Source organism: Citrus clementina, unplaced genomic scaffold (assembly GCF_000493195.1).
Source record: "Citrus clementina cultivar Clemenules unplaced genomic scaffold, Citrus_clementina_v1.0 scaffold_8, whole genome shotgun sequence".
NCBI lineage: Eukaryota > Viridiplantae > Streptophyta > Magnoliopsida > Sapindales > Rutaceae > Citrus > Citrus x clementina.
In genome coordinates this window covers 21,460,771-21,483,327 of record NW_006262022.1, presented here as the reverse complement: position 1 = coordinate 21,483,327, position 22,557 = coordinate 21,460,771, and the positions used below count along the sequence as shown (strand labels likewise).

The window sequence follows — 22,557 nt, the reverse complement described above, 5'->3', positions numbered from 1 at the left end:
CCATGATGCTCTATGAACTTACAAAATAAAAAACTAACTTAATTTTGACTTGTTAAAAAATCAATTACACTTAAAATATAAAGTAAATAATTAAAAACAAATGTTAACATAGGAAAAAAAAAAGAAATAAATGTTCACATGCAAATTATATTCCAACGTCACTAGCGCGTATATAATGCATGAAAGAAACTAATAAACGAATTCATCAATTATTCTTAAATCTTTTATATTTATTTTAACTATTTTAATAAGTAAAGACTGCATAACAATATCGGTAATGTTGAAATATTGGAACAAATTAAATGCAAAAAGTTTATCAACCCGCGTATTGAGATTATTGTCTTTTTTTTTTTTTTTTCATTTTCATGGTCATGGAGGTTGTTTAAACAAGTATGCGTATAAAATTCACTTGCATTCATTTTACTATTTTCGTTGTTAGTTTGACGAAAATTCTACTATTAATTTAGTAAGAAACAACTATTGTAGAAGTTAGTCGAATTAAGTGTTGTACTTGAGTTATCATTCTCTTGTCACTCTAGAAAATCCGTTTAACAAAAAATAAATAGGTTATGTATAGTAAGTTGAATTATTTTTTACTTGATGGTATGGTGCTGGATTTTAAAAGAGGGCTATTACTAAAGAATGGTTATTTTGGTGTTTGGTGTGTGGCATGAATGTTATAAATTTTTTTGGATAAGTGTAAATCATAAAGATTTGGTATTTAAAGTATGGAAATATTCAATGTAGAAGATTAGAGAAGCCCATTTTTCATGCTCGTAGTAGCTGCAAATCTTCTCCTAAAATTTAGATATTGACCCCTTTTGAAGAGCATGCATGTCAAACTCTTAAAGAGGAGAGATGTGCTGAGTTTTTGTATGGTAATGGGTTTGAGTCTGATTTTTTAAAATTTATATTAGGGGAATTATAAAGATTGGGCTTATGTTGGACTCATTGTAGGTTTGGGTCAGGCTTGGGCCGGACTTAAGCCTTCATATATTTTAAATTATTTTTAAATATTTATAAATTTATAATGAATTAATAATCTATAAGGTGTTATAACAACAATGAATTAAAAAAATAACTATTCAAAAAAAAATAATAAATTAAGAAAATGAAGCAAATAAAAATTTATACATTCAATTTTTTAATACTTTATTCTCTAATTCAAACACTTTCTTAATTTAATTAAGACTTAAGAGAAAGTTCGGTATTACAATTTTATATTTTTTTGAATCATCATTGATTTATGAATTAAGGTTTTAAATTTTAATTTATAAATATAACTTTAAAAAAATAGAAGGACAGTTGGACAGGCCTGACCTTCTTTTTTTTTTTTTTCTTCTTTTCTTCTTTAGTCCTTTGTCCCGATTCGAGTTTTTTTTGTTTATCCTACTAAATGTGGAAAGCAAAAAAAGCAAGTTAGACATGAAGCTCCTAATTGCTATTTGTTGGACTATTTGGCATACAAAGAATCTTCTTATCATTGAAAGGACAAAGAAAGATTTCCAATTATCAGCTGCTAAAGCAGATGCAATAGTGCATTCTTAAAAAAAATTCAGCTGCCACAGTTGCAATTATCTTTAAGGGAAACATCTACTGCCGATACCAATTGGAGACCCCCAAGAACAAGTTTCTTCAAGGTAAATATGGATGCACCAGCTGCGGTTGAACATAAAATAGCTAGTTTTGGTGTTGTGATTAGAGATTCAGGAGGAAAAAAGATAGTAGCAGCTGTGCAACTATCTAGACACAAGCTGCTTGGGATTGAAGTTGCCGAAAGGATGGGATGTGGGCTTTGGTCATGGAATTGATTCCTAGGAGATTGTAGACCTAGTTTTGAGCAGAAAAAGTACAAGAACTTAAAACTTTTTCTTGGTCATGTATGATTTTCAATCTTGTATAGGAATGGCAATGAGACCGACCTTGGCCACTGAAATAAAAAAGTCTAAACTCGAAAAAAGTTCAGTTATTTGAATTTTGGGTTAGACTCAGGTTAAGATCGGATCAGACTTTGTCCGAGCCCAACTATAATTTTTTTAGAAGAATTTTTTATATTTAAGTAATTTAAATTAAAAAAAAAGACATAACCTACCCATATATATTAAAATCTAAAAAATTTAGAACTTGTTTAAAGTAACATAAATATAAAAATTACTCAAGGTCTCAATCATATAATCGTATAAATAATAAAATAAATATAAACAAAAATCTTTTTATTTTAAGTTTTAGAGTCATGGTGGGTTGGGACATGTAGAGCCTGGACCTTAACCCGTATACAATCGCACTCTAATATTTAGGCTCGAACCTTACTAGTGACCCTTAAATTTAGGTCAAAGTTTTAAAACTTTGGGTCGGGTCAATCGGCCAAAATTTTGGCTGGATCTTTTTACCATCCCTAATCTTATATTAGAAGACGACAACAAATCTTAACTCAATGTACTCTCACAATGTAGCTAGACTAGCTTTGGATCCATTAGAATCTATTTTTTGGGTGGACAACTTTCCAAACCGCCTATTATATTTGTTCACTAAAGATAATATACTTTCTTATTGAAAAAAATAACATCTATAAAATAAAATTTAATATGTTTTATTAAAATATTTAATTGAATGATAAATTAAAATCCGAGCTAATAATTCATCAAATTTTCGGTGAATTATATAAATCAGATCTGAAAAGTGTGTGTGTGTAACAAAAATGGATATGGTTAGAAAAGAAAATCCATCAACTAATTTAATTGGTCAATTATTCAATATATACATCCAATTCAATCAATAAAATCACTTAAATGATTAAAAAGTGATCAATAATCCGAATTTAATGGATCGGCTAGAATGACAAAGGGGACATCTATTGGCAAATTTCAATGGTATCTTACAATCCTTCTAATTTATGACTTTTTCTGTAGATATTAGGATGATTTATGTTATTTATGTTTATGTCTATGACCTTTCAAAAATCCTTTTTTTTTTACCAAATTAAACAATCTCTCTCTTTTTTTATTACCTTGCTAGTTGTCTTATCAACTAATTTTCTCCTCCATGGAAATTAGGGATTTTTTTGTTTAATATTTTATTTTATTTGTTAAAAAAATCTCTTTGCAAAAAAAGACACACATATAAAGAATTTTATGAGGAATTTTTTTGGCACTTGGATAGGTGTATAGACTTATCGAGTATAAATTTAATTTTCAAAATTTAGTGGTGGGTATAATCATAAATTGGTATAATGAGTATTTGGGTGTGTTCAAATAGTTTTGTTAAAATGGTATTATAAGTATTTGTGCAATTGAATATGTTATTAAAATATAAGCATCTACAATGGCGCAACGTAACAGTAGTCTGGCCCAAATTTTTATTTATAATTGTAATTATCATTGTTAAGACTTGTTTCCTTTAAATCTAACGATTTAGTTTTTTTTTTTTTTTTAAATTCAAGTTAAGGGGTTTCTTACAACTGGGGAACAATTAAGTGTACTCGAATTAAAATTTAGGATGAAACAAGAACATAAAATAACAATATTATTACTGTAGTAGGTCCATCATCTTAAAAATGTAATACGAATCTAAGCAAAAAATTATCCCAATATTTTTTAAAAAAAATTGTGGATAATAAAATATATGGGCGCCAAATAAACTTTAACGTTAAAACACAGCCTCTCGCCCATTTGGATTTACTTTTGTTTTTTTTTTTTTTGATTACATGAGACTATTGCTCAGATTACAACTCATATTACATGAGAATATAACTGATATGTACAAATCAGACTATAACTGAGACCATCATACATCAAATCTAATGGAGCTCTGCCCAAATTTTAACCCTCTCAAATATTCGAGGGATGTCTACTCCTCGCACTGGGGCAAGGAAGCAGACTGCCTTCACTCAATTTTATTTGAGAAAAGAAACACCCCCACATACATTGTGGGGGTTCGAACTGCTGCTCTCCAACTTGGAAAGCAGCAGCTCTCACCACTCGGCCTTTTGGCCGAGTGGCTGGATTTACTTTTGTTAGATCTAATGGACGATCAAATTAATCGAATTTGGTTGGGTTTTCGTAATGAAATGTAAGTGGCCCGAATTTATTATTAAATCCCTCATCATAGTTTTTTGCTTCTGTCTCAATCATTCATATCACAATTCGATTTCAACACAACATGACATGCTGCGTGTCTACTTACTTGAAGGACAATTGAAGTAACACGAACGATCTCCAATCAATTCAATTATGGTCATAATTGCAAATTATTATTCGTTTGCGTTGCACATACTCATGTACCGGGCTAATATTATTTATTTTAATTCGTAATTATGATCATGTGACAACACACACATACTCATATAGTATTAGACTATATATAAGATTATTCATTGTTTCAAATATGACCCCACGCGTTTTTATGTTTCTCTAGTCAATAATGCAATCACTGTCTGTGATGAAAAGAGGGGGCAGGCTAAAATGCAAATCGTCGTAATTCCAGCCATGAATCACTAGACTAACTACTCAAAAATGCAATAGTTTTACATATTTTTCCCATTTTTACTTTTAAAAATAATAAATACTTTGACAATTTTTTTAAGATAGGAACACCATCAATCATCCCGAGGGATCTTGATACCTTACATAATTATATAAGGTGCGTAATTTTTTCACAATCGTTTGATAAAAATCCAACCGTTGTAAAAATATAAGGTAACAAAGTTCTGTTATTCGTACATTTGTTGAATTTTTATCAAATGATTATGAAAGAGTTATGTACCTTACATAACTTTTCCACAACTGTTTGATAAAAATTCAACGGCTGTGAAAATATAAAATAATAAAATTCTATTATTTATACAATCATTAGATTTTTATCAAATAATTATGAAAGAATTACATATCTTATATAATTATATAAGATAACTAAACCGATGAAAGTAGTATTATATTATTTTCGATAAGGACTAAGGAGGAACATGTGCAGTTGTAGATTAAAATCCAATTAATGATTAAAAGTACAATCACTAATCAAAGCATTCAAGTGGTCCGCTTTAGAAAAGAAAGAAGAAGGAACCTTTTTAAGCGATATTTGGCCCCTCTTGCAACACTGAGTTGGCAAGAAACGTCATTGAAATCAATCTAATAAAGATTTAATTAAGAATTAAAGCAAGTAAATATATTTTAAAGGAAAAGACAAAAAAGAAAGAAAAAAAAAAAAAGCGGAGGAGAAAAAAAGATAAAGTGTGCTTAGAAGAGATGCAAAGCAAAGTTTAAGACGGCGAAACAAAAATACAAAATCCGGTAAAAGCGCGTCAAATCATCCGTTCCAATTACATTATTAAATTGACGTAATAACATCAGAGTCCTTTGTTTTATTTATATTTTATCAAACGGTGGTATAACTTTTGTACTTGAATCAAATATGTTTATTTACTCCAAATAAAATGACAAAAATACTTTGATAATGCTGAAATTTCACTAAGACATTATAAGATCGTGTGACTTAACAAATGACCCTAAAAGATATTTTAGTGATTTAACTATTTAAATAGAATGAGAGTGGTGACAATATTTCAGTAATAATTTAATAATAATTAATATTACAATAATATTAAAGATACTTAGTTTAAGAGATGTTAAAAATAAAATTTTTTATGTTATTGAATTATGGTATATATGTCTCCACGTATAAATAAGATTATGGTAAATATTGTTATTTTAGTTAGGAAAGAAGTTAGGATCTATTTGATAATCAAGGGTAAGATGATTGCTTAAAAAGAAAATTATTAAAAATTAGGGATCTAAAAGTTATTACTTGTTATAAAATGTTAATACCTCACTCACTTCACTCGCTTTTCACATTCACTCACTGTCTTCCTCTGCAGAAACAAAACCCAAAACCCAGATCCAGGTTTGTCCTTTATATATTCTCTGAACTTCTTTCTAGAAGTGTGTTTGATTAAGTTGTAAGCTGTTTTGTTATCTGTTTGGTTGCTGAGAAAGGAAAACGAACGAAAAACAAAGAGATATCAAAGTGTTGAGCTTGTTATTTGTAGGTTTATCTTATATGGAAAAAGATTCAGCTTAGCTGAGCTGAAGGGCTATATTCATTATTGTTTGAGTGAAGCGAGAAAGATTGTTTATTTGGTCTAAAGGTTTGATTTTTCTTAATCATTGCATGCATTTGGAGCCTAATAGCTTAATGGGTGTTTTAACTTTTGTCAAGGTGGTAAATGGATGATTTTTTGTTGAAGAATGAGATTAACTGGGCTTAAAAGACACGCAAAGATGAAAAGAGTTTTAACCTTTATGTTTGGTTGCTGAGAAAGGAAAACAAACGAAAAACAAAGAGATATCAAAGTGTTGAGCTTGTTATTTGTAGGTTTATCTTATATGGAAAAAGATTCAGCTTAGCTGAGCTGAAGGGGTATATTCATTATTGTTTGAGTGAAGAGTGAAAGATTTTTTATTTGGCTTAAAGGTTTGATTTTTCTTAATCATTGTATGCATTTGGAGCCCAATAGTTTAATGGGTGTTATAACTTTTGCCAAGGTGGTAAATGGATGATTTTTTTGTTAAAGAATGTGATTAACTGGGCTTAAAAGACACGCAAAGATGAAAAGAGTTTTAACCTTTATGTTTCCTGCTTCCGTTGTTCTTCCTCAGGAATTGTTAATCTATAGTAAGTGATTGGTGTTGTACTTATAACAGTTTCATTTTGGTATTTAGTCATAAATTTTTTTGTGAGAAAGAATGTTCTGTATTGGTTCTGTTTTCTTGAGGATAATGTATGCTAGAAATGAGGTGATATCTATTGATTTTTTTTTTCAATACCCAGAGTATTGGATGATTCTTATTTAGTGTGTGATAAATTATTAATACATTATTAATCAACAGCTTTTATTAGTGTACTTCCAAAATTTTCCCTTTCTTCTTTCTTTGTCGTTTTCGTATAGATTTCGTTTCTGAAATGGTTATTCTTTTTTTGTTTTCTAGTATTAAAAAAATAAGTGATTCCATACGTGCACTTAGTATGTGCTTTGCGTGTCGTTTACTTCTGATTCTCAGCCATGAATTAGAAAGTCTTTATATTGAATAAGTTTGATGTATACACTGGTTACATGGACTTTTTCCTATCTAAATATAATATTAATTTCTTTGCTTCAAAACATTGTTGCAGGCTGGTTGTTTCAGGGATGATGGAGTGGTGTACTGGGGAATTGTAGCTAACCATTTGGTATTCAAATAATAAGCTATACTTATGTGGCTAGTAACCGAACTTATGTATCTGCAATCATCGGGTTGATTGGATAATGTAGTGTTTAAGTTCACTAACAAAAGGTATCCTGCTCATATTAGATCTGCAACTTGAGATTTTGGAAATAAGTGTAGCTTAAATGGAAGAAATACAGTCTCAATCAGATAACTATAGGTCATCATCATCATCAGCGAGTAGTCCTGCAAGTAGAGTTCCTTCAAGTAACTTTTTCTACTTGCGGAAACCGGGTTCTCTAAGGCAACCAATCTCTTTTGAGGATTCACCAGAGTGGGAAGATACAGATGTTGAAGTCAGAGTGGAAGAAGGAGGCGACTCTATTAATGCTGCAACCACACCAGCTTCCCCATCTCTGTCGAAGCTTAACAGTGGTTCCTTACCATCCCCGCCATTACCAGAGGGTGCAGCTGTTGCAAGGAAGATCGCAGGAGCTTCAGTTGTGTGGAAAGATTTGACTGTTACTATAAAGGGCAAGAGAAGGTATTCCGATAAAGTGGTGAAGAGTTCAAATGGCTATGCATTGCCAGGGACAATGACTGTGATCATGGGTCCTGCCAAATCAGGGAAATCCACTCTACTAAGGGCTATTGCAGGTATTTTAGCATGATTGATTTCTGAGCATTCGAGTCCTTGCTTATTTATTTTAAAATATCTGTGTTCTTCTTTTTGTACGTGATGGGCTAAAATGCTTTTTTCTCTTAACTTCAGGAAGATTACCTCATTCTGCCAGAATGTATGGTGAAGTATTTGTCAATGGGGCTAAATCAGAGATGCCCTACGGGTCATATGTGAGTTCCATGTGACACGACTTGCTGTTGAGTTTTTTTGTTTTTATTTTATTTAAATGCAAATGGCTGCCTGTGCTATTCTTTAGATATCTCTTCCAACTATTACCTAATATTTTTTTTCTCTTACTGTTTGCATGTGAAACCTTTGTATCTGCTTTTGCTTGAGCATATTTACATCCTTTTCCTAACAAAATATTGTTCACCTTCACTGTGGATTTTTTTTCTTCCTTAATGTTTATGTGCTTTTGCTTTAAGTTCATTTGTGTCATTTTGGGTGCCAGGTTATTTTAAGCTGGACAGAATGTTAAGGTTCCCAACAGTGATGTTTTATAGATATTGCAGTCTGTTGGGTCTTGACATATTATAATTTCCCCCCAAAATTGCAGGGATTCGTTGAGAGGGAAACCACTCTAATTGGATCACTCACTGTTCGAGAGTACCTCTACTACTCAGCACTGCTTCAACTTCCTGGTTTCTTCTGTCAGAGGAAAAATGTGGTAGAGGATGCTATCCATGCCATGTCCTTAAGTGATTATGCAAACAAACTGATAGGTGGCCACTGTTACATGAAGGGCCTTCCTTGTGGTGAGAGAAGGCGTGTTCGCATTGCACGAGAGCTTGTGATGAGACCACATGTCTTATTTATAGATGAGCCTCTCTATCATCTTGACAGGTTTTTCTGTTCTTTGCTGCAGTTTTGATTTTGATTTAATTGAGTTTTCTCTTGGGTTTCTTATCAGCATCCTGCATCTTTGTTGGAACATTTAAGAGTATGGAACAAACTGAGAACGTAGTTCATAACTATTTTGGAAAAATTTATTTGGCAAGTGCACATGGTTACCAAAATCAAGAATGTTTTTTGGCAGAAAATTGTGTTCTAATCCGTTTGATTTATGCAGTTACCTTAGATATATGTGGTTACTAAAGCCACATTTCACCATTTACTATTTTGATCCAACCGTACTAGTGATCTGATTGCTGAATCCATGCATGTTTGAATCAATTCATTACTTTCTGTTGGAAATATGGGCATATTTGTACTTGTTTGTTCCTTTCTGTTGACAATTGTTTGCTTCATTTCCATGAGCTAATGTTAAAATTTTATTTTATTCAGTGTCTCTGCCCTTCTGATGATGGTTACTCTGAAGAAACTTGCAAGCACTGGATGCACTCTTCTTTTCACTATTAATCAGAGCAGCACTGAAGTATTTGGCCTATTTGATCGGATATGTCTTCTTTCAAATGGAAACACCCTATTTTTTGGGGAAACATTGGCTTGCTTACAGGTAGCAAACTCTGTGGTTCTGATTCTTTACACTCTCATTTAATGGTTTTGAACTTCTAAAATTAGTGAATTCATAATTTACGTATCCTTTTTGGATATGAAATGTAATATGAATGCTTGGATTATGTGATCATTTTTGTTTCTATAACGTGGAGGGGAAAATAGAAGTTTAAAATCCAGTTATATAGATATGAAGTATTAATTTCTTTTCTCTTATTTTGTTTTCCGAGCTACAAAAGTTCCCTTTTTATGCTGTTACTGATTACACTCCTTTCGTTGATGAAGCATTTCTCAAATGCTGGATTTCCTTGCCCGATTATGCAAAGTCCTTCCGATCACTTTCTACGTGCAATAAATACGGATTTTGACCGGATCATAGCAATGTGCAAAAGTTGGCAGGTAAGTCAAACTAAGTTGCAGTTGTATTGTTCTCATGGACTCAATTAGAGATAAGTTTGCAATTAGCAAATATAGCTCATTTCAGATAACAGTGCAACGCATGTCTAAAATTGTCATCGGTTATAATGCTTAATTAAGGTGTTTAATGATGCTCATATGTTTCCTTTTTTGGTCATTAATCAGTTGATGCTATTATTTCAGATGTTTGTTATGGATTTAAACTATATGTTGCTATCGCCTTTGCTTTGCTAGTGCGTTTCAGCATTTACAATATGGTCTTAAAATTTTGTGACAGGATGACCATGGTGATTTTTCATCAGTGAATATGGATACTGCGGTTGCTATACGCACTCTTGAGGCAACTTATCAATCATCAGCTGATGCTGCTGCTGTTGAAACTATGATACTGAGGCTTACTGAAAAGGTGGGTTTGCTGTTATTATTGTCACTATTATCTGATTGACTGAATGAAAATATCTTGTCCCATGGATGCATGCAAATTCCGTTTCCATGAGCCTTTTTCTCGGCCTAGTAGTTCTGATGAAGATTGTTATGTTTGAAGTAGGCATAACTGAAGATTGTTATGTTTGAAGTAAATCATAAACCATATGTGTCAATCTTTTGTTTTTGGGATATTATTTGTCATTTTGTTTCAGCGACTTTGTTGTATGCAATATGACTTGTTTGATTTGGTTTCCTTTTGGATTTGATCCAGCCCCTATAAATTTCCCTTGATGTAATTTTGCTGGGACTGAACTAGATGTAGAAGCCCTAAGCTCAGTCTTTCTCTTCTTTCATTTCTCTCATCCTATCCCCAATGCTCTCTGTTCTCTTCTGGATCTGCATGTTAAGCTTCTATAGTCTTGTTTCACTTATCTCTTTCTACAGGAAGGTCCATTTCTGAAAAGCAAGGGAAAGGCTAGCAGTGCTACACGAGTTGCAGTACTGACATGGAGGTCACTGTTAATTATGTCGAGGGAATGGAAATACTACTGGCTTCGTCTTATTCTTTGCATGATTCTTACGCTCTGTGTTGGTACCGTGTTTTCGGGCTTAGGACATTCCTTGTCTTCAGTTGTGGTGAGTTTCTTAAGATGATTTTTGTTAGTAGTATTGGAAAATGATTGTTGAAAGATGGAAGAGCCTTTTTGCATGAATTTTGGTCTTTAAATTTTGCATGGTGGTTGCTTTTTCTGATTGTTCCTACTGGTTTTGTTAATTTTTTTGTAAGTGCAATGCATGTATTCCTTTTCCATTAAAAGACATGGTAAGGAGTAGGCCCTACATGCTCAATTAGAGATTGTGCCAACTAGAAATTGCTCTCCTTGATATTATTTCCAGATGCACCAATGGTTTTGCTCAGCATGTAAATTATGTTTTATTTCCACTGGTTGGGAGGTCTTACCATCATGGTTCACTCTCATATTGAAGTCAATTTTGGCACGTATTTGATACTAATTGATTTGAAAACCTAGGCTAAAGTTGATGTTATATTCATGCATGCAACTTTGTAAGTTGATGTTATATTCATGCATGCAACTTTGTAATTAACACAAACTTCTTCTTGGAATTGGCTTTATAGTGATTGGCAAGCTTGTGGCCATGTATATTGTAGCATGTAGTGAAACTTTGTGATACACGATTCTCAAGCATTTATCTGAAAATTAAGCCATCTGATGCATGACCTTGGATGTTTCCTGAAAATCTTTTACTTGCATGGCTAACAGGAAATAATTTTCTTCTGTTCACTGGCATTTTGCTGTCTGATTTCACATGTAACCTAAAATAGCCAACAGGAATTAGACACCCGAGGCACTTTCTTGCATGAAGGTTTTGGGGATTACTGTGTTCAGCCCAACTCAAGATTGTTGTAACTTGTATCCATTTAGGGGCCAGAATTATGTTTTGCAGTTCTCTTCATGAATTCTATTGTTTGATTTCCTTCCCAAAATGGTGAATTTCCATATAAAATTTAACAGAAATGCCTTTTTTCGTCCTGTTGAATATGTTCTTGAAGTTTCTTCATTTATATGCTTATGTTATATAATTATGCACACGTCAGTATCTCATCTCTGCCTTATATTTTGCAGACAAGAGTTGCAGCAATATTTGTATTTGTATCATTTAATTCACTTTTGAACATCGCTGGAGTACCTGCACTTATGAAAGAAATTAAGGTAAGTTAAGGTAAGTTGTTATAGGTTCCTTGATGCAGACTCCGTGGAGATAAAAGAATTGTTAATATACAGTTCATGTACCGCTGACCTCTTACTGGCGTATATCATATTTTACTAAACTGCTGTGGCTGTCTTTATACATCCAAATACGTAAGGAATATGAAAGTTGGTTTTGGGCTTAGTCCCAAATGTTAGAATGGATTTGTTATGTATGAATTACTGCTAATAAATATGCTTTCACTATTCTATATCTAGTAACTTGAGTGATTATTGTTTCGTGATTGTGGTTTTAATTGCCATTTAGGTGAGATTTTGAATGTTTTTGTCCTAAGTGGCTCCAACGTTGCATGGCTCTAATTTTGGTAATGCGTAAAACATGCTCAATATTTATTTTTCATGTTTAAAATTGGAGCTGGTCTATTAAAGTTTGTTTTTGTAATTCGTGTTGTGCATTGAATATCTTATTCTTTATATCATCTAATATGCATTAAGTGGTATAGTTAAATGGCACTTCTATATTTTTTGATCATTTTAGAATGTTTACCTTTTTCCTTTTGAATTCTGAGATGATCGGTTAAATTTTGTCCTATGATCTAAAATTTTTATCCTATTTTGCAGACATATGCCAGTGAGGAATCTAACATGCATTCAGGAGCTCTAGTATTCTTACTTGGGCAACTCCTCTCCAGTATCCCATTCCTGTTTCTCATATCCATATCATCGAGTCTTGTCTTCTATTTCCTTGTCGGACTGCGAGACGAATTCAGCTTGTTGATGTACTTTGTACTGAATTTCTTCATGTGCCTCTTAGTAAATGAAGGATTGATGCTGGTTGTAGCTTCCATTTGGAAAGATGTTTACTGGAGCATCTTGACTCTTATATCAATACATGTGAGTTATATTCCCTATAAAACAATTTGTTGCCTTATACTTCCTTTATAACAATTTGTTGCCAATATCAAGCTAAAAATTCATACAAGCATTCCTTATTTAAAAGAGGCAGGTTCCTGAAGGCTGCTTAGTCATTTTGAGACCGTTCCAGTTATACTGCAAAGCCAATATTTTGATTGGTGTTGTAACAACTAGCACAATGATAGTTACAATCTGTGTTGATTCCAGATATTGATGTTAACATTCTGAATTCTGAAATGTAATTGATGTTTCAGTGTTATCTGCCTGGATTGATGAGCTGGCCTTTGTGAATCTAATGGTCAACATGTATTTTATTTCAGGTAGTAATGATGCTATCTGCTGGCTATTTCAGAATCCGCAATGCTCTGCCTGGACCGGTGTGGACTTATCCAATATCCTATGTCGCTTTCCACACTTACTCTATAAAGGCATGTATATAAGTATATAGTTTTATCAAACTCCATCTATGAAACTATATTTGTTGGCCGGCTTCTTATTTGTGTGTTAGAATAACCATTCCATGCAATCATGGACTCTTGGCTCCCGGGCAAACACAATTTTGAGAAAGTCATTTTTACTTTCCTATTTGGCCTTTCGGTGGAATCTTTGAAAGCCTTGTCTTGAGTTGTTGTATTACACAATCTTTAAAATTTTCCATCTATTTTCGTGGCATAGGGACTCCTGGAGAATGAATACCTTGGGACTTCCTTCCCTGTTGGGCAGGTCAGGACCATTTCTGGCTATCAGGCTCTCCAGAGTGCGTATGACATCTCATCTAAAAGTAATTCCAAGTGGGGGAATTTACTGGTGCTGGTTCTCATGGCTATTGGATATCGACTTCTCTTGTTCGTGTTGCTATATCTTCGTGTAAAGAAAAATACTTTCATACATAAACTTTTCAAGTGCGATCATGATACAAACAACCCCAGATGAATGAAAGTAGCACTGTCAATATCTGTTGGCTGTTCAAATTGTAAAATTTCTTCAGCATTGGTTCTGATATGCAATTCAATATCAGTGCTCTATGCCTGCAATGAAATATAGTATTTGCATAATTTTTAAGCAGCTTTTGCCCAGATAAGTGTTCAGTTTCTAGCAGCTGTTATGATAAATGCATATATTTCCTTTTGTCATCTGACCTTGATCAAATATGATGGGGTTTGTAATTGATAATTGAAATAATAAGGAAAGCATAGATATTGAATGTACATTGTAATAACTAGAAAAAGTACATTAGGGGAGGACCTAATTTTCTGGGAAAATTGTACATCACATATGTGAGATATCTTACAATCAATTGCTAAAAAGAACATCAAAAGGGAAATTATTATTTGCTCATTAGAGTTCTAACTTAGTGGAATCTTACAGTAGGAATTTACAAAAATATTTATGTATTATATAAACACTGTACAAGATATGTGTGTGATATGATGGCCCAATGGCTAGTGGACCAAATCATCTTTTACTTGTCACACTTTGATTGGATCCTGGCCTTAAGGTCTTTGATGAACTGGTCCATATTTTTCTCTGATGATCCATTGGGCTGCAGAGCATATTCCATAGCCTTTTTCACTTGCTTAGCTGCATTTCTGCATTTTGCTCCTGATTTTTCACCCATCAGAAGGTGCACATTTTTTGAAACCTCCTCTTTTGTGATTACCTTCTCATTGCTCAGATTGAGTCCCACATTCCAATCATCAACCGCTAATTTTCTATTAGTAAATTGATCCGTGTACAACGGGAAACACAGTAGCGGAACTCCGCACCATAGACCCTCGAGTACCGAATTCCACCCGCAGTGAGTTAAGAACCCTCCGATCGCCGGGTGGGCCAGCACCGAGGTTTGACAACACCAAGTTATGATCATCGAACGGTCGGCAACTTCTTTTTTAAAATCCTCCGGCAAAGGGTTAGGATCATCGGAACTGACAATGTCGGGCCTAAGTATCCAAATGAAAGTCACTTTGCTTTTAGCAATCCCATTGGCTATCTCAATAAGGTCCCTTTTTGAGACATGAGCATAGCTACCGAAAGACACGTACAAGACCGAACCCTTGGGCTGCTTGTCGAGCCACTGGCTGCAATCAGACTCGGACCACAGGCTCGTGGCCACGACCCTATCAGAGAACTTGTTCAAGGATATGGGCCCCATCGTAATGAACGGAATTTTGGCCTTGAGTGCTGTCACGGCTTCAGATTCAAGCTCGTGCACCGTGTTACATAGAACATAATCCGCATTCCTAGTGTCCTGAAACGAATTGAAAATTATTTGGTGACACGCTGATGTTGTATCAGTTTCTTGGAGATACGACGTCGTATCCTTCGGATTTATCGCTTTGACGCCGGGAATGTAGTCTATAGTGTCCTCTCGACAATCTGCTAAGAGAATTAAGCAAAATGTTAACAATTTGTGTCACATTTTGAAGGGGAGGAAGGAAAAAAAAAGAAAAAGAAACAATTTTTGATAAAGCATTCGTGTCCTTTACCATAGCATTGAAAATGACCATTGATAGTGAGAAGGTCCAAATGGTAATATAATGTGAACACCAAAGCAGATTCAGTCCAAAACGAGATATAATACAACCCAAACTTCTTAGCAAGCTTTGATGGCCACACAAAGTAAGTGTCAGCAATCAAACAGTGAACATTTTCTCCGGACCGTACAATTTGGCCAATGACCTCTTCTGCATGGGCCGAGAAGACATGCAACAAAGAGGACATGAACTGTTCGTGGTTGAGCGAGCGGTCGAACCCAAGGGGAAGCCCATCGGACAAGGTCATGTAGCGGATGTCGAGGCCCGATTTGCGGACGCCGGCGAAGATATCCGAGCCCATTTCGGGAGAGGCCTTGGTCATCTGTTGGTGGATGAAGTGGGTGTTGACGAAGGTGATGGTGAAGCCTTGAGACGCAAGCTTGAGGGCAAGTTGAACGGATGGATTGACATGGCCTTGGAGAGGATAAGAGATGAAAATCGCGTGAGGCTTTTGAGTTTTGTTGCCTGCCATGGTGGTTGTTCTAGTAATGTTTGTAGAGAGAGAGAGGACACAAGAGTTTTTTTTTTTTTTTTTAAATTTTTTTTGGAGATCTTTTTTTTTTCGATTTTTAAGGATCTCATCATGCATTGCGGAGGAGTCTTAAATAATGTTTGTTCTTCGTAGAATGATCGACTTTCCCTCATTTCCGTACTTGCATGAACGATATTGATCTGCATAATTCAGCCATCAAATTATAAGTCCGAGATTCATAAAACCAACCATTAAAATTATATATAATGTGTGTATTTTATATATGCATGTGTTACACGAAAAAGTTGTCCACAAAATTTGTGAACCCGGGGAAGGGATATGAAAGTAGAAAACGACATGTCGTGTTAAGCAAACTCAAGTGAAGCGACTTGGCGTCTGAGGCAGCGCCACCGGTCTTGGGTTTGGCCGCGTTATCCACGTCGTTACCCACAGATTCTCTTTGACCCCTTTTTTATAATTCTGTGGGACCCACAGAGGTTTCAGATTTTAACTAACTTCACGCGATCTAACCAACCCGTCTTTTCCTGTGTAATGTATGACTGTATGTAAAGTAATACTGTAATCCTTCCCGCGTCAAAAATGAAAAAAATGAAAAGAAAAATCGCGCTCCCTCTAGAGATCTAATCAAATCGTTTAAAAGTTCTCTTTAGAAAAAGTTTTGAGATTTGCAATTTAAATTTGAAACCATGGCTCTCTCATCGTCGATGCTAAACGGCGAGAGAGGCGTGGTCGTTTTGATCGTGTGTCGCGTCCTCTATTCTCTTCCTTTGTCTCTCCTTTGCCCCGGCCTCAATCTCGCTATCCTCTCATTGTTCGCTCTCTTCCTTGACATACGCCTCGATGATTCCGCTGCCCTCTCGCGTTTTAAGACCAGGTAAGTCTATTCTTGCCCTAATTTTGAAAATTAGGGGTTTTACTGAGTCAAATTTGCTCGGCTGTTAGTGGCAATTCTTGTAATTATTGGGTCAATGAGCAACTAGATGGAATTCAAAAGAGCTTAATTGATTTTTCAGGCCGGGTGCTTCGTCGGGGATACTGCTGGGGGCAGTGACACTGCCAACTGTAATGATCTCCAAGCTGATACAGCTTACGAGAGCGTATTCACTGCAACAAATTGAGCTTCAAGGTGCCACTTTTTGATAATTAATCTGATCCAATGATGTTAGGGCTTAGTACTAATGAACAAAACACCTAGTTAATACAATATGGCTTCAATTTTGTTAGTATGAAAGATAAATGGAACATTTTTAGTTTGGGATTTTCCAAATCACATTCAAATTGTGTGTGTATATTAACCGAAAAAGACAGTTAATCACTTACACTTGCCTTTCTTTTTTAATTTTTTTAAAATGCAGATGGAAAACTGTGTGAATTACTGTCTTGAAATGTACGGTCTATTCATAACCAACTTACATTTCTCTGCTACATTTCTGTCACTTTCCTTCCATTGTTTAAGTTGGACTATCTGTTTTTCCTCATTGCAACTTTTCTGTCTAAAATAAGTGCTCTTGATCATGATATTTCTCCTTATGTTTGATTGTTTGTTATTTTGAATGGTGTAGAGCTTGAACATATGACGATGCAGTATTGGGCTACGTCCGCCAGCTGTTTTGGCGTGCTTATTTTCCTCTGCCTAGTTGTGTTGTCTACGCCGAACACAAAACGCTTTCCTAGATCATTTAGTGTTTGGGACGCAACTTTGAGCATATTTTGTGTAGCAACATATGCAGTAACTTGCTGTGTCTCACTTGCCGCGATATCTCATACTGGTAAGTTTGCAACTCGGCGTATCTACCTTTTCTTGAGGTAGTGCTCAATTTCTTCTTGTGGTTGGGAATTCTTTTTGGGTATTTTGTGAATTTTTTATCAACAGTTTCTTTCACATAGATCTCTCAACCCAGTTTCTTGTCTTGGAGCTTGGAGTTATATGCATGGTTGAGATTGTTATTTTTGCTCATTATTTTACAGGTTCTAACACTGTGTTAAAGTTAATGTGGGAACTGTATCATGGGTTGGTGGCAGTGATGTTAATTCAGCGACTTCTTGATAAATTTCCATCTTGTGCTTCCATTGGTACATCTCACGCTCCTCCTTCTAAGCACTTATTTGTTATTTATTTATTTTCCTTCCCAGAGTGGAAACAATTAACATTTCCTATTGGTAAAATGAGAGAGAGAGAGAGAGAGAATAATTTGTTTCAAAATATTTGCACATTTGATTACTGTTAGATTCCTTTATAGTAGTGCTTAGTATTACTGGCAAGAGTTTTCCTTTACTAAATGCAAGCAAAATTTTGAGAGTTTCTAAGAAATTTTCTTAAGGGATTTTCTTAACTTGTTGTAGTTGACTAATGCAGATTGTGCTTAACAACAAGATTGGTTTCATTTCATTTTTCTAGGACTTAATGACTTATTTTCATAAACCAAGATGTTCCTTGTTATTGATTTTTGTTGTTCCGACTACTTTAGGTGAATTGCTCTTGGTGACTGTGGGCCTTGTTCTCTATTTTGGTGACATGTTGGCATGTACCATTGCGAAGGTGGGTCTTTCTTCAACAGATAGTTTATAGCCGTCTCAAACAAATCAGCAATATTGCAATTGACAATAGCACTGTTTGAACAGGTGTCTGGAAGCTTGATTTCAACAGAATTGGTTTCTATAAAATATGGAATTAGAAGAAGTGAGATTAGTATTATTATACAGGTGTGATTACTTAAGTGATGAAGTTAACTGTTAGTGATTTAGCTGGATAGTGAACGTTCTTTTCTCTCATGCAGGGAGTGGTGCTTGGCCTACTTCTTTTTCCTCTGTTTATTAAGTATGCACTCCATTTAAGTGAATGTTATTTCAATAAGCGCTATTCTGAAGCAAGGCGAAGCAATGAGATACGGACATCATTACTATTCTTTTCTTCCCTTGGATTTATCTTGGTTGTCATTATCCCGTCCTGGATGCAGATTGTTCAGGATTTTCATGTGCACCCATTGTTATGGTATTGCTGTCCCCCAATTTTACTTCAACTTATATATGCAGTGCATGTTCTGAATCTATTCACCTAATTATTTAAATATACAAGATAATCAGAAAAAGATGAAATGAAGATTTTTGAAGCTCAGTACGGAGATAGAAGAATTTTGTTAACCGTTAAGTGGCTTTAGAATGTTGTAGGCATTGGATACATCATATTAGTTATTTTGGTACTTACTGCTATACAAGGGTTTTGTGATCTTTGGAGCTTGATTGTTTTGAGGGGGTTCTTAGGTGGACTGTCACAAAAATGGAATGACATTAAGGATTCCAGAGGTGGAGAACAGGGCAATGTCACAGAAAAACAGAAGGAAATTCTTGTATTAAGACTAGAAAAAATCAATAAATCTGAAAACATGCATGGACCTAGATTATAATATGTTCCACAGGAGTTTCTTTGTGTTGTCTTGTTTCTTTTCTGTTGTTAAAAGGGATCTTTCTGTTGTTAAAAGGGATCGTACTTTCTTGTATATCAGATTCCTATTACCGAGAAGAAAATGGATAATTTTTTTGAGTTAGACTGGCGATTGGGAATAGATGGACTTTCCTAAATTCCTTTTACTGAAGAAATTGATCTTTCTGTTTATTTTGTTAACTTCCCATTGAAGGCAATGACCTTTCTCTTATATCAGATTTCTATATAGTGAGAAGAAGCTACTCCATTACCCACAACATAACATCTTTATTTCTTGCATGGTTATCCTTGTTGCATAAATGAATTCTTAGTGATACGAGTCCAAGCATGGTATATGGTAAAATTGAATTTTCTATGCATGCCGTGTTCTTATCTTATCACATTCTTTGCAATTATTTATGTTACTGGCTGTAAAATTTCTTAAAAGTTATCATTCCCCCATTTTGTTAGTTCTGGTAATTTCATTAATATACCATGTGATGTAGTATACAGCTCTTTCACCAGAAAATTTTCTTTTCTGTTCCTTTCTGTAACTTTTTACAGGGTACTTACATTTGTTTTCTCGGAACCATTGAAAAGACTGTCATTATGCATATACTGGGTGTCCCTGATATTTGCATCTGTTTTGCGTTTTTACAACATCTCAAAGAACAGTAAGATTGAGAGAATTCTTCTTCGAAAATATTACCATCTGCTGGCCGTTTTAATGTTTGTACCAGCTCTTATCTTCCAGGTGATTTGTTACTTGAGAAGGATTATTTTTCATTCAGGTAGAATACCATGGTAGTACTTTCTGGTAGCAGATTTTTAAATATCCTACTTACTGTTTATTTTGCTTTTTCAGCCAAAATTTCTTCATCTAGCATTTGGGGCAGCTTTGGCTGTGTTCTTGGTATTAGAAATTATGCGAGTAAGTTCTTAAACTTACATGTTTTATAGAAAGTAACAATTTTGTAATCTCATCCCGTGAAAAGAATATCATGACTAAATTTTTTTGATATCACTTGTCAGTCACTATACCACTCAGTTGTCGGTACAAAATTTAAAATTTGTTGAAATTTTAGAAGACATTATGAGGAATTATTTTCAAATAAAATGGTCATAGTCTTGCAAGCTGTGTACAGTTTGGCAGAAACTTGTGATATCAAGCTGTAATCTGAGAATTGTACTTGCATCTTTTAAGTATGACAACTGAACAAACCTGTACCAAGAGCTGGGTCAAATATGCTAGTCCCTTTCAACTTACAAGCTGAGTTCAGTTCTGTGAGAGCTTGAAAACTGTTAAATTGGTTTCACAGTTTTTTTTACTTTTGTGATTGATCTTTTATAACCATTTTTGTTGCCAGGTATGGAGAATTTGGCCCTTGGGACAATTCATACATCAGTTTATGACTGCTTTCACTGACCATCGGGATTCTGATCTTCTAATTGTCAGGTATGACGTTTTACTTTTCTGGAGGAGCACCATAATGCATATCTGATGCAGACAAGCTTTAATGCTCCTTTGACGTTTTACTTTTGTTGAGGAGCACCATAATGCATATCTGATGCAGACAAGCTTTAATGCTCCTTTATGATTTTATTTGGTGTTTTAGCCACTTTTCATTGTTGTTGGGATGTGCACTTCCAATTTGGATGTCATCTGGGTTCAATGATCGACCCCTTGCTCCTTTTGCTGGAATTTTGAGCCTTGGAATTGGGGATACAATGGTGAGTGTGCTTAATATTGACATCCTTGCCCCTTTATGTTTTTATCTGCTCTTTCAATGATGATTGCAACTCAAAGATTTGATACTTGGATATTTTCGAGGACAAAAATGTGACTGACCTGGTGAGATCAAAGTAATCAGTTTTCTGTGTGGATGTGGATGAAGAATGATCATTTCTTTTTCTTTTTCTTTTTTTTTGTGGGGGGGTGTACAACTTGTTATTGAAGGATAAATGCTTGTTAATAAGGTCATTTTTAATTTCATCATATATGTGGTGGATTTGTGAAGAAAATATGCATATTTTTAACTGGTTCCTTCTATGTAACATCTGCATTTCATTCTCTTTAGTTGCTCATTGATGGTTGTATTTTGTTAAGTACTAATTTTTTGCTTATCCAGGCATCAATAGTGGGCTACAAGTATGGTGTCCTTAGATGGAGCAAAACTGGCAGTAAGTAATTTTTTTTTTTTTTTAACCCCCTTTCTTTCTCTGTGCTTCTGGATATGTGGCCTTTCTCTGTTAATTTGCTTACGTGTATGTAACTTTTTTTCCTGCCAGAGAAAACCATTGAAGGTACTGCCGCTGGCATAACTTCAGTCCTAGCGGCTTGCTCAATCTTGCTTCCTCTTTTAGCATCGACAGGATATATTTTTACAGAGGTCTGTTTCTGTTTCTTTATCTATTATGGTACGAAAACAGATATGCATATGATCACTTGCATACATGCATGACAGCATGCATTCTTATGAATCGAGTGATACATCGTATATTTTCTGTTTCTGTAAGTTGAGAAAATCTCAAACTAAAATTTGGGAACATATGGTAAATTGATTGACTTGTCTGTTCCTTTTCGTATTTTTCATTTTAGTCATAATGCAATTGCTGATGTCTTTTAATTCAAATATTGCAGCACTGGTTCTCGCTGATTCTAGCAGTGACTGTGAGTAGTTTGTTGGAGGCATACACAACACAACTTGATAATGCCTTCATACCACTTATATTCTACAGCCATCTCTGTTTGTAAATGCCGTTCCAGCATACCATCAATTCATACTCAAGAAGGATGAAGAATGAGCAATAGCAAAAGTCCCAGATTTTTGTATCCGGATACTCGCTGCTCTCCTGTGCAACATTTTGCAGATATAACCATTAGGAATCGAAACAGCCAGCTGTCTGCTGTATCTTCAGCTTTTAGGATTGTTTTTTTTTTCACACTGTTTAGGAATAATTTGTTCATAACACAAAAATAGGTGTTTCCAGCCCTCGTACAGCTGTTACAAGACCTAGGAGATTCAAAATTCAGTGATGATGGGGAGTTGTAATTCTTTTGACACAAGTGATTACAATAATGAAACGAGTTCAAATCATGCAATTTTTTTTTTATTTTTTTCCTGAAAATTGGTAGAACATCAACGTTTCTTCGTGTATTCACAATCATCAGCAAAGATTCCTCATCGGATGAGAAGCTGATCGGTGTGCAGTGAAGCACAGTTTCACTACAAAAACACAGTAAAATGCATGATTGAACATCAGAAACATATAAGAGATGAGGATGCA

General features: G+C 34.6%; 3 protein-coding genes across 6 annotated transcripts; 2 read left to right on the top strand and 1 right to left on the bottom strand.

The window, feature by feature from the left end:
- Positions 1-5,837: 5,837 nt before the first annotated feature.
- Positions 5,838-13,894, top strand: LOC18034929 (ABC transporter G family member 3). 3 transcript variants are annotated; one of them, XM_006424441.2, is made up of 12 exons: positions 5,838-5,895; positions 7,165-7,853; positions 7,969-8,048; positions 8,435-8,721; positions 9,163-9,334; positions 9,619-9,732; positions 10,028-10,156; positions 10,621-10,812; positions 11,823-11,909; positions 12,528-12,800; positions 13,142-13,249; positions 13,497-13,894. In XM_006424441.2, exons 2-12 carry the CDS (start codon positions 7,382-7,384, stop codon positions 13,752-13,754), a joined length of 2,172 nt encoding a protein of 723 aa, XP_006424504.1. In that variant the 5' UTR covers positions 5,838-5,895; positions 7,165-7,381; the 3' UTR covers positions 13,755-13,894. The 3 variants fall into 3 exon arrangements, with proteins under 3 accessions (XP_006424504.1, XP_006424503.1, XP_006424501.1); XM_006424440.2 differs by lacking the exon at positions 5,838-5,895 and adding an exon at positions 5,942-6,139; XM_006424438.2 differs by lacking the exon at positions 5,838-5,895 and adding an exon at positions 6,649-6,666.
- A 176-nt stretch (positions 13,895-14,070) lies between these two features.
- On the bottom strand, positions 14,071-15,947 carry LOC18034145 (UDP-glycosyltransferase 86A2). Its single transcript, XM_006424436.2, has 2 exons — positions 15,308-15,947; positions 14,071-15,197 (listed from the first exon to the last, which is right to left on the bottom strand). The coding sequence occupies exons 1-2, from the start codon at positions 15,942-15,944 to the stop codon at positions 14,284-14,286; spliced, it is 1,551 nt and encodes a 516-aa protein (XP_006424499.2). The 5' UTR covers positions 15,945-15,947; the 3' UTR covers positions 14,071-14,283.
- Positions 15,948-16,332: 385 nt separating this feature from the next.
- Positions 16,333-22,372, top strand: LOC18034777 (dolichol kinase EVAN). 2 transcript variants are annotated; one of them, XM_006424434.2, is made up of 14 exons: positions 16,333-16,722; positions 16,862-16,974; positions 17,411-17,617; positions 17,817-17,921; positions 18,317-18,387; positions 18,471-18,551; positions 18,626-18,840; positions 19,834-20,023; positions 20,135-20,200; positions 20,637-20,725; positions 20,886-21,000; positions 21,399-21,450; positions 21,559-21,659; positions 21,911-22,372. In XM_006424434.2, exons 1-14 carry the CDS (start codon positions 16,535-16,537, stop codon positions 22,022-22,024), a joined length of 1,707 nt encoding a protein of 568 aa, XP_006424497.1. In that variant the 5' UTR covers positions 16,333-16,534; the 3' UTR covers positions 22,025-22,372. The 2 variants fall into 2 exon arrangements, with proteins under 2 accessions (XP_006424497.1, XP_006424496.1); XM_006424433.2 differs by lacking the exon at positions 18,471-18,551 and having other exon boundaries at positions 16,335-16,722.
- Positions 22,373-22,557: the final 185 nt, after the last annotated feature.